Source organism: Arachis hypogaea, chromosome 13, assembly GCF_003086295.3.
Source record: "Arachis hypogaea cultivar Tifrunner chromosome 13, arahy.Tifrunner.gnm2.J5K5, whole genome shotgun sequence".
Lineage (NCBI taxonomy): Eukaryota > Viridiplantae > Streptophyta > Magnoliopsida > Fabales > Fabaceae > Arachis > Arachis hypogaea.
In genome coordinates, this window is record NC_092048.1 from 27,623,457 (window position 1) to 27,635,515 (window position 12,059).

At 35.3% G+C, this 12,059-nt stretch overlaps 1 protein-coding gene across 3 annotated transcripts; it reads left to right on the top strand.

Annotated features, from left to right (window-relative positions):
* The first annotated feature begins 243 nt into the window (after nucleotides 1–243).
* On the top strand, nucleotides 244–8,421 carry LOC112737827 (kinesin-like protein KIN-14N). Of its 3 annotated transcripts, none has more exons than XM_025787954.3 (17): nucleotides 244–460; nucleotides 595–855; nucleotides 1,037–1,181; nucleotides 1,274–1,383; nucleotides 1,497–1,616; nucleotides 1,705–1,887; nucleotides 2,964–3,173; nucleotides 3,273–3,347; nucleotides 3,747–3,893; nucleotides 3,968–4,106; nucleotides 4,204–4,313; nucleotides 5,360–5,521; nucleotides 5,627–5,823; nucleotides 6,299–6,380; nucleotides 6,506–6,610; nucleotides 6,956–7,060; nucleotides 7,894–8,421. In XM_025787954.3, the coding sequence occupies exons 1-17, from the start codon at nucleotides 392–394 to the stop codon at nucleotides 8,071–8,073; spliced, it is 2,400 nt and encodes a 799-aa protein (XP_025643739.1). In that variant the 5' UTR covers nucleotides 244–391; the 3' UTR covers nucleotides 8,074–8,421. The 3 variants fall into 3 exon arrangements, with proteins under 3 accessions (XP_025643739.1, XP_025643740.1, XP_025643741.1); XM_025787955.3 differs by having other exon boundaries at nucleotides 294–460; nucleotides 531–855; XM_025787956.3 differs by having other exon boundaries at nucleotides 332–460; nucleotides 536–855.
* The last annotated feature ends 3,638 nt before the right edge of the window (nucleotides 8,422–12,059 follow it).

Sequence of the window (12,059 nt, forward strand, 5' to 3'; positions counted from 1 at the left end):
ATTTTATATATATTTATATACAAATATATTTTAGTAGTTGAATTTGGTTGGGAGATAACAATTTTTTGTATATTATACTATTTTTCTTCTTCATTTAGTCTCTCTCTACATTTGTACCCAAAAAAAGTTCCCCTATATTTTTGTTTTTGTGTTCGTGGATCATCATCAATCTTCCTGCCTGCTAAAGCAACGGTTTTGATATATTGTTAGCTTTCAATGCAATCAAAGGCCCCACAAAACTATTTACAGTTTTACGCTGAGAAATACACACAAACAAACACTACTACAAGTCTACAACACTATACACATTTCTCTCTCTCTCTCTCTTCCTCTTCCTCTCTCTATCTTGTGCCTCTTCATCTAACTGTGTTTCTATTTTCTGCTTCAAAAAATGGTCACAAAAACCCAGAACAGGCCTCCATTTTCACTCACATCCTCTCCTCCAACACCTTCTTCAAAGGTACCTTCTTTGTTTCATTCCCAATCATGGGATTCTTTTGTTCCTTCTCTCATTCTTTTCTTTCTTTCAGTGCAGTCTTCATGTTTGAGAAAATGCGTGATCTTCTTTTTTGTGTTGGTTGAGGATATTTTCAGAACTTTGAGGTTGATGAGATGCTAATAGACAAAGGGCAAGAACAAGTTGGAGGTGAAACAATGGTGGGGACTCCCATTAATGGAAGATCAAGGCAAGCTTTTTCACTTGTGAATGGTGTTGGTGGTGGCCATGATCTTACTCCTGGTAGTGCTCCACCAAGCAATGCTGGATCAGACTATGGCATAATAGAGTTCACAAGAGAGGATGTGGAAGCACTCTTAAATGAGAAAGCCAAAAGGAAAGACAGATTCAATTATAAGGTTAGTGAAATTTAATTGAGCTAATTTGATAATTATAATTATAATTACCTGTTGTGTCAATTGCTTATCTGGATTTCAGATCAAAGGGGTTATCATTTTGTAAATTGATGGACAAGATACATGGTATTACTTGAATTATTGCTTGATTTCATATGCTAACATTAAGTGTTATTTTTTCTAGGAAAGATGTGAAAATATGATTGATTATATAAAAAGGCTTAAGGTTTGCATAAGATGGTTCCAAGACATTGAGATGAGCTACTCACTGGAACAGGAGAGGTTGAAGAACTCATTGGAACTAACACAGCAAAAATGCATGGAAATTGGTAGGCTAATTTCATTTTTACTATCCACTTTGGTTTTTGAATAAATCTCAATGGATTCGAGTACTGATGTGGTTCAATGCATCTGATAACAGAGTTGCTGCTAAAAATCAAGGAAGACGAACTGAACTCAATTATCACAGAAATGAGACGGAACTGCACTAATTTACAAGAAAAGTTGGTCAAGGAAGAAACAGAAAGGGCGGTAAGAAAGATTTTCAAGTGGACTGAGTTTTAAATTGTGATAACAGAGAATGTTGTATGCTAAGGAAATGCCAGTAATAAATTCTTTTCTTCGATTATCTTTTTACATACAAGGCTGCAGCCGAATCTCTTGAGAAAGAGCGGGAGTCCAGGATTAACATCGAGAGGTCACATACCACTTTGTCTGAGGACCTTGGGAGAGCACAAAGAGAGATCCAAAGTGCAAATCAGAAGGTAATTTAATTCCATTTCATCTATTTTCCCAAAATCATTTCAGGATCTATACTAATGTACCAATGTCTTCATTGATGTGTTTTTGCAGATATCGTCGCTCAACGAGATGTATAAGCGGTTACAGGATTACATAACAAGCTTACAACAGTATAACGGAAAACTTCATACAGAGCTTTCAACAGTTGAAGATGAACTTAAACGCGTTGAGAAAGAAAAGGCTACTGTGGTGGAGAATATCACCATATTAAGGGGTCAACTTACATTGTCCATTGTGAGTTTGTTTCACATGTGAACATTTCCAGTTTGGAGTTCAAGTAGAATATATGTATAAAGGGAATATTTGCAGTTTTAGTATATGCATGAAATGCCTTTCAGTAACCATCTAAAAGGTGAAATCTAGAACCTTTGTTGACAAGGAAAATTGTTTAAGAAGAATTTTATGATTTACTAAATTGTTTTCTTTTTCTCCTCCCGTGGTGTTGGTTACTGCTCCTGTACTTCATATAGAGCATATCTTACTATTTACATCCTTATATTTTGAAGTTGGCTTACTTAAAATGTTGCTAGTTGAGGTCTCAAATGTTATGTGATTCATTTGTAAAGAAGTTTTAGATTTTGGTTCAGTTTCAAATGGGGGATTACTAATTGAACTAAATTCTTAAGGGAATTAATCTTCCCCCCTTATTTATTGGGTTACACAAATCGCCATTGTTCATTAAATGGTTATAACTGTTCAATGGTAAGGAAGCATAGAGGAAATTCTGCCCCCCCCCCCCCCCCCCCCGCGCACCAAAAAAAAGAAACATGAGCAAATTGCTATAATTTACTTATTTAGAAATTAGGATTTTCTTTCCTTAGTTTTTAGAAAAACAACACTCGAGAAAGGAAATTTTAGAATCTTTGTTCTAAAGGTTGTAGACTGATTTCTATATAATCTTAAGACATTCAAGAAATTTTAATGATGCTAACATGAGTAACATTTTGTTAATCTGGGGTGATTTATGACACTCTATGTTGGTGGAAACCATTTGATCTTGAGTCATATACTCATATTGGCAAAGATGTTCTATATAGTAGATAGAACCAGTGGAGAGACTGAAAGTGCTTATCTGCAAAAGATTTTAGAGTTGCAGAAGTTTATTTACTTATATTATTGTTTTCTATTATTTATACAAACTTTAAGCATAAACATTTGTGGGTTTTGCATTTCTTATTACCATCCTTCATGAAAATTCTAAGTAATTTTATTGAACTTGATTTTGTTTTCTTTCTTGTGTTTGTACCTTTGTCCCTTAATTGTTAACTTGCAACTAAAATACTATTCAATTTCCTGCATTCATTTTATAGGCTTCTCAAGAAGAGGCTGTAAAACAGAAGGATGTTCTAGCTAGTGAAGTTGCTTCTCTTAGAGGAGAGTTGCAACAAGTAAGAGAAGAACGAGACCGACAACTGTCTCAAGTGCAAATGCTGAGTTCTGAATTAGAGAAAGTTAAAGAATCTACTGAAAACTCATCTTCTGAACTGGACAAGTTGACTTTAAAAGCGAATGAACTAGAGGTTGGTTTAAAGACATACGTTTCCTTTTGTTTCAAAATTCATCATTTTTTTTTGTTTTTTGGTTTTTTGGAGTCATGAGATGGCAAATTTCCTGCACAGGCAAAATGTTCTTTGAAAGATATGCAAATAAAGGAATTGCATGAGCAGCTAGCAACTGCAGAGAAGAAACTGCAGGTAAGAAGACACGAGGTTTTCGAAACAAATTCCATGCTTTATCAATTGCTGACTCGGTCAATGCACTGTCTAAATATCAAAGCCCAAAGTGCTCTTGGGTGAGGAGTGTGTGGATGTATTCATGAACCTTCACCTAACAGCTGAAAAGTTTTTGAGAGAATTATTCCTTGACATACACATTAGATGATATTCTTTAGGTACCAAAATTACCCACTTCTTGGCTAGATTTGTCAAATGAATCAAGCCTTTCGGGTATACCAGGTGAATTTTGTTCTACCTGAGTAATGTTGGTAGCAACATGAATTTTGTTGGATAATTTTAGTATTTCACTCTAATCTTTATGTTACATTTTAGTGATAATCTTTATGTATCTTATTTATTGCTTGTTTTAATAATCAGGTGTCTGATATATCAGTAATTGAGACAAGGACTGAATATGAAGGGCAACAGAAATTCGTAAATGAGTTACAACAACGCTTAGTGGATGCAGAATATAAACTTATAGAAGGGGAGATGCTGCGGAAAAAATTACACAATACCATTTTGGTAATTCACTGAGCCAAAAGATTTGTTTTCTGATAGTAAAAGTATCGATACCTTAGTAATCACCATTTTAACAGGAATTAAAAGGGAACATTCGTGTTTTCTGTCGAGTGAGGCCATTGTTGCCCGATGAAAGTTGTAGTACAGAAGGCAAGATCTTCAGTTATCCAACATCAATGGAAGCTTGTGGAAGAGGCATTGACCTAGCTCAAAATGGTAACACTCTTGTAGTGATGACACTGAAGTTATTATTTCTTATTTTTGTAAGCTTGTTTTACACATTGTCACCTCGTGTTACTCTTTTTATTTGCAGGCCAAAAACATTCTTTCACCTTTGATAAAGTTTTTGCACCAGAGGCATCACAAGAAGAAGTTTTCGTAGAAATTTCACAGCTTGTACAAAGTGCTCTTGATGGTTATAAGGTAACTTTTAAGTTCTTCTGTTATCTGCTTCGTTATGCTACATCTCTTCTCAAGTTATATTTAAATAACTGACACATAATTGCTTCTCAGTTTCGAGAGGGGGAAAAAAAATTTAGAGACTATATTGTGCATTCCGACTATCCTTCTTTATCTGGATTCTTAGATTCTGACCTAACTTTGTTGTGTAACACCTCAGTCCTAGTCGATTTGATGCCGGAAGTTGCATTTTTCTAATATGCATGTTCACAAATTGGTATGTATATCATACACATAGAGATGTTTTAGTGGGTTGAGTGGTTTTATATGAGAATGAGGGGAGAGGAGAAATCTGGGCCAAATAAAAGCCATTCGTGAAATCACATGACTTCAGTCTTAATGTTTTAGACTTGAAGTCACTCCTCTCTCAATTGGTTGATCCTCTTCCTGTATACATAAATGTTTATAATTGATGAGGGGAGGACTTAATCTAACCGCTACTCTAACTGTGAAAGCAATTCCTTAGAGCAAATAATACGATAATGTGTTGCATACCCTGAGAAAAGTAATGCTTTAAAAGAAATAGAAGATAAAAGAGAGACAGCATGGGTCCATCCTTAGGGATGGGAAAATTCCTCCTTTACTTTTTAATTATTCTAGTCAACAGATGAGACAAGGAACTGTAGGTAGGGAATGAGCAGGCTGTCATTACAGGTATGCTCATTGACAAGAACAATTAAAGCATGTGAGTGAATTACTTTAACTAGAAGGCAGCATTACAAAACCTAAGAGGGAAAGGAGAAGAGGACAGACCAGAATTTCCTAAAAATAGAAACAGAGGCCAAGGAGCTCCTTATGCCGAGAACCCAGGAGAGTCGACGGGTTCTACAATTTCCTATCTTGTATTTCCAATTCTGTTTTTGTTTCTATTTTCTGTAATTCAACAAAAGAAGTCAGTTAAGAGGGTGAGATTCTACTGATTTCACCTCATAACTCTACTTCTTGATCGGTATTAAATTTTTCAACCAGTATTTTGAGTACCAGGTTTTACATCATGTTTTCTTTTTCAGGTTTGCATCTTTGCCTATGGTCAAACAGGATCAGGGAAAACCTATACAATGATGGGCAGGCCTGGACATCCTGAGGAAAAGGGCTTGATACCTCGTTCATTAGAACAAATATTTCAAACAAAACAGTCTCAGCAGCCTCAAGGCTGGAAATATGAAATGCAGGTAGGTAACATCAAGTATTTTCTTAACTTCTCCAATCATTGCAATGTCCGTCATTTGTTTTCTAAACTTAGATGCTGAGTATTCTTTCATTGTAATATTTTACAGGTGTCGATGTTGGAAATATACAACGAAACAATTCGTGATCTGCTATCTACAACACGCCAAGAGAATGGTACTCCTGGAAAACAGTATACAATTAAACATGATACAAGTGGAAATACACATGTTTCTGATCTCACAGTAGTCGATGTTCAGAGTGCTAGAGAGGTTGCATTTCTATTGAACCAAGCCGCAAATAGCAGGTAAATTAGGTTCCAGTTTTTGTCCTATTCTGCTGTGTTTTGCAACTATCATTAATCATTACATCAACAAACTGTCAAATGTCAATTAGCTTGCCACTTTAGTTGATTACATTATAATGTCATAGTAGTTGATTAATATAGGCAACAACTTTTATTGTGTGAATGAGATAAAGGGAAATGGAAAATTACAAGGTGGTCAGCGTCACATTTCACAAAACAATATCGAAGTCGGTGTCACATTTTACAATATACAGCGATATCAAGTGTAGTGTCGTCTAAACTTTAGAGATAGCTAGTGTGTACTTTTACAAATTGAGGGTGTTGTATGCAATATTGCCTAATCTTAGGAAAGCCAATGTAATTTAGTTTGATTCTAGTGCAACAAAATATTGATTATTTTCTCTTAGAAGTCAAAATACTTTGCCTTTCGATATCAATTTGAACTATATTGAATTTTCGTGTTTTCTCCTTTTAGGTCAGTGGGAAAGACCCAGATGAATGAACAATCATCAAGAAGTCATTTTGTATTCACCCTTAGAATATATGGTGTAAATGAGGTATGTATATATACATTAAATGTTTCTCTGTAACAAATTAATCAAAATCATGTTTTACATTCTATTCTTCATCTTACATTACACACTGATTCCATCATATGCAAACTGCGTTGTTTTTCTGCTAGAGCACTGAACAACAAGTGCAAGGTGTTCTGAATCTTATTGATCTTGCTGGTAGTGAGCGTCTATCAAAGAGTGGCTCAACCGGGGATAGGTTAAAAGAAACTCAGGTATGTGTAGCCATGGCATTTTTATTTTATTTTTCTTGTGCTTGTATATTTGGTAAATAAGTATAGGGAATCAACTTTAAATGAGCTAACATTAGCCAACTTTTTTTTTTCTTTATTGTAAAATTACTTTTTTAACTCTCACTTTTTAGAGAGTTTAGGGTTAGGATTTATTGTTTAGAATTTAGGATTTAAGGTTAAGGTTTAAGATTTAATGTTTAAAATTTAGGGTAAAAGGGTAATTTCAAGAAAGTTAATCGATACCGGCTGAAAAATAATTGGTTCTCTGGTTGAACTCTTAATTTCATTTAAAATAATTTAAATTCTCATTTATTTTGATATATATAGGCTATCAACAAAAGTTTGTCATCTTTGAGTGATGTAATATTTGCCTTGGCAAAGAAGGAGGATCACGTGCCTTTCAGGAACTCAAAGCTTACTTATCTACTTCAGGTAATTCTTCTTTCACATACCATTTTCCAAGTTTGTTGTGCTGGTTCAAAGAAATGTACTTGTTTTGATAAGTATTTTTAAAGTTTCTCAGTTATTTGAGATGCACTTTGAGAGAAAAAGTTAAAACAGGATCTGTTTCGTTTTTTGAGAGATGATAGAAGACAGAAAAACACATGCATTAAATGCTGGGCCAGTTTCATTTTTAAAAAGTATCCATGACAATTTTGTCAAAATAGCAGTGTATACCCCTGATTCTTTTGGTAATGTTCAAGGGAATTTGTCTTCAATGGACCTCTTAAAAGAATATTCCATCTAAAAATGATGTTTTTAAAATCTGATAATACCATTTGACACCAACATTAATTATTTTGGAAATTACATGTTTCGCCCATAAATAATTAAAGTTAACTATCAATCACTTAATCGCTAAGATAACCTTAATCAAAAAATAATATTAGGCAAAAATTTTAAAAACATATCATTAATTCTCTCTAAACTATATATTAGTGCAAGGTCTATCAAGATACAATATATTCTTATCCCCATTAAAAAACTTGCCATGTTCAGGGTTAAAAGCTCTATACCCTTGCCTCTCTCTAGAGTTTCTTTTTGTCGAAATATACCTTTTAGAAATGAATTTTGAATTATTTTTAATTGTTATTAGTTTATTTTTATTACATAAGAAGCAATATTTTTGTATTTGCAAGTTAATAACTTTTATTGTTTTTGGTTCTTCTACTTGTAAGTTGTAATCCTATTTCTAATTTATTTCTAAATAATGCTTAATGAAATGGTAATGATGATTCCTTTGTTAACATTTTCTTATTAAACAGCCATGTCTAGGAGGAGACTCAAAGACACTAATGTTTGTGAACATCTCACCAGACCCATCTTCACTTGGTGAGTCACTTTGCTCGCTCAGGTTTGCTTCCAGAGTCAATGCATGTGAGATTGGAACTCCTCGCCGCCAAACCAATGGAAAATCCACTGAATCTCGATTGAGCTACTTCTAAACGCTAATTAATCTCTTCACAATCATGTATATTTTCTTTTATTAATTTCTAATTAACCATTTGTGGCTATCAAAGTGCCAGTGTGATGAGACAATAAGATGACAAAGAAGAAGAAAAAGTTTGGTTTGGTTCTAACATCGGCATATATATATATATAGTTTGTATAGTAGTGATGAAGAGAGTCGCTGAGAATGCATTTAGTTGGAAGACCACCAATTTTAATAGTTCAAATTGTAATTTCTGCTTCTTGTTATTTATTATTTATTACATTTATCAAATTGTTTTTAATAAATTAATGTGTCATCGGGTTCATGACCTCTTAGAGCATGAGCACGAATTTGTTGCATATATGAGGCAGTTTTTTCATGTGCCTTATGTTAGATTTTGTCGGATGGATCTGTACCAAGAATTAGAATTCCAACGTAATATTTAATATGACACCACTTAGATAAAGATACAAGAAACATCTTTCTTTAAAGACACATTACTTCTACCATTTAATACTCGATATGTAGCATTAATCAAACCAAAACATGGTTCATCTTTAACAGTTTTGTTTCTTTTTTATTTGTGGTCATAAACGGTTTATTTTGGGTTTTTTTTTTCCTTCTTGCCGGTCCTCCCCTCTTAGCGCCACGGTCTCTAACTCTCACGGCCTCATTGTAAAGTCGCCGTCTACGCCTGAGGGCTGAGACAGAATCGTCGTCTTCCCTCATCGCATCTTGAACGTCGCCGCCTCCAGCCCCGTCTTCATCGCCATTGTAGCAGCATTTTTGTCGGTCTTTGTCGCAGCTCATCCGTCAGCCTCTTTGCCGTTCGCCGCTCTTCCTTCCGGTAAGTCTTCTGTGATTTTATTTAGTGTGTGTCTTCTGACCTTGATGGAATGTTGGTAATTGAAGACAAAGGAATGCTGATGAAGAAGATTGGAACCATTATTATAGCAAGAATGTTATTAAGGATGCTGATTAGTTTTGGTGATTAATGATGATAATGATGAGATGATTGTGGGTGCTGTTGCTGATGAAGCTCTATTACTTGTGTTGTTGTCAAACAGTTAAGGATGATTAAACAAAATGGCTCAGTGGGTGTGCCTCGTGTGCCATTGTTGAATTTGAAGTACAAAATTAGTGAATTTCTTTGTAAACAACTAATCTTGTACCATTGTTAGAATTTGAATTTATCATTGTCATGCATATTTGTATCTTGAAGTTTCGTATATGCAATGTAGATATTAAAGAAGAACTTGCAGCAATTCATATGATTTGGTGTTGCCTTGACTCATTTTATTTTGATTACGTTATATCTTCTTTTTTTAGTTGGTTCTTTTAAAAAAGACTCGTACTCATGTTGTTGTTATAATTGATAAAGAGAAGAGAACATATTTATCATGATTCTTAATACAATTTATTCTGGGTTTCTATTTGATGATGAGCATTGTTGGAACCTTAAAACAAAAAGGAGTTTTTATAGTTCTTCACTTCTTCCCCAACTAAATGACAAGCTAACACCATGAACGAGAATCATGTATCATTTTGAATTGAATAATAGTGTTACATGCTTCCTATGATTCTGTTTTTATATTTCGCAAATGAATCAATCTATATATACTAGAGTTTTGATTAAAACTAATGAAAATTGACGGGAAAAGTTCAAATGTATTTGACAAAGATCATACTTTGATTACATGTATGAATTTAATATTTGCTATAAGAGGATAAGCTTCCTCAAGATAATACATTACAGATAACTTCTACTACAACAATGAATCATGCCTATAGTACAGTTGATATTAAATATTTGGCCTATTTTTTGCCAATTTTTTCAATCTTTTGTTATTAATTCATTAAAATACATAGAACGGTGGAATCACGACGGATCTAAATGCCAGTTAATCTCCAATTGAGAGCAGTCAAGTGAGCCTTTCACTCTATTCAAAGCTGCTTGCCTGTGTTGCAGCAATGGATGTGAGGGATCTTCAATCTCTTTGGAGCTGCTGCCACCTTCATTTTTGCAGGGAGATTTCGTTGACAAATCTTTTCATTTGATTCAAAGGCACAAGCAATAATGATGAAGGAACACAATACAAAATACATTAACTGTAAAGTCATGCTGTAAAAGTTTAAAGGAGCTAGGTGATTATTTGAGCAAAGACAGCAACAAATTCAAGGTTCAGTCATGATAATCAATAACAAATTCAACTCAGATGATTTTTAGCAACAAAAAAAATTAACTCAGTGATTATTCAGCAAGACAACTACAAATTCAAGGTTCAATCACTAACAAATTCAACTCAGTGATGACTTTCAGCAACAAAAAGATTTACTTAAGTAATTATTTGAGTAAAACAACAACAAATTCAAGGTTTAGTGACGATAATCAATAACAAATTCAACCAATTCAGGCATCGAGACAGACCCCTTATATTGTATTTGTTGAATGCACTCCTATGCTCTGTTGCCTTTGTACTGTCCCTTGGTGTATTCAGGATACATAACACATTATTTAAGATAAAGGCAATTGATTTCTTGAAAATGTTGACATAATGTTAAAATTAATTGTGTACCAAAATAATAAACTATTAAAAATAAAAATCCATTAGAGCTTAATGGACAAAGCTTCATGTCAACAACCAAAGAACATGCCTGGATAAAGTTCCAAAAAACAATTATCCTGCCTCCTCTACCTTTAGATAGACACCAAACAGTATGTTAGCTAATCACCAAAACATCTCACAATACATAATATGCTCACACAATGCTGAAGCTACCATTGTAATTCTTTATATAAGAATATAAAGGAGTAACAAATTAATATTAAATTTTATGCTTGCAGCAACAACTTTTACAAGCACTGTTCAGCATCCCCAACACATATCTATCTAGATAAACCATTAATCCATCTTCTAGACTGAAGTATACATATGGTCACAACTAGTTAGGTTCAATCCAATCACAATGTAAATAGAAAATTTCAGCTCAATAACAAATTATTCAAGGTTTAGTGATGATAATCAATAACAAATTCATGTCAGTGATGATTTTCAGCAACAGAAAATCTAGTTCAGTGATATTCTCAGCAACAAATTTCAGCAACAAAATCAAAGTGCATTGATAAATTACAGTAACAAAATTGAAAAAGAAATAACAGGAGAATTTGTTGGAACTCACCAAATCGGGAACCAGCTTCTGGGAAGGAAGCTGACAGCGGGGAGGAAGCTGACAGTGAAGAGGAAGTTGATGGCGAGAGTCGAAGCAAGAAGACAACGACGATCAGCCCCGGAATCTGCTGCTTCTGCCGCCGCCGGCGACGAGCGCAACAAAGGCGCGGGATTTAGTGTGAGACGGTGACGAGACAGGGATCGACGACGATGACCAGTCCCGGGACCTGCTGCTTCTGCCGCCGACGACGAGGAGGGCAGGAAAGGCGCGCGAGCGCGACTGAGTGCGAGACAGTGATGACTGATGACACAAAGAGGGACGACGAGCTTGAGTGCGACACCGGAGACAGTAGAGAGACCGGAGTCGAGAGAGGGAGAGAGCTTGTGCGAGAGCCACTGAGCCACGGTGATAGAGATGAGAGGGCTCAGCTTTAGTGAGAAGGTGATGTTGAGGGAGGAGACGGTGAGGGTGAGGGCTAGGGTTTTAAACGACGCCGTTTACCAAAGTGAGAAAAAAAATGACCCGGTCCGGATTATGTAAATCGGCCGGGTCGAAACAAATCTACAAGAATGAATTAACCGATTTTATAAATACACTCATTAATGCATGACACATCAACAAAAAGGACGTTGGTAGGTCTTGATGGAAGTATCCGCTTAATAACAGGAGGAGTCTCCTTAGGGAGACAATGGGTGCGGGATTTAGTGTGAGACGGTGACGAGACAGGGATCGACGACGATGACCAGTCCCGGGACCTGCTGCTTCTGCCGCCGACGACGAGGAGGGCAGGAAAGGCGCGCGAGCGCGACTGAGTGCGAGACAGTAATG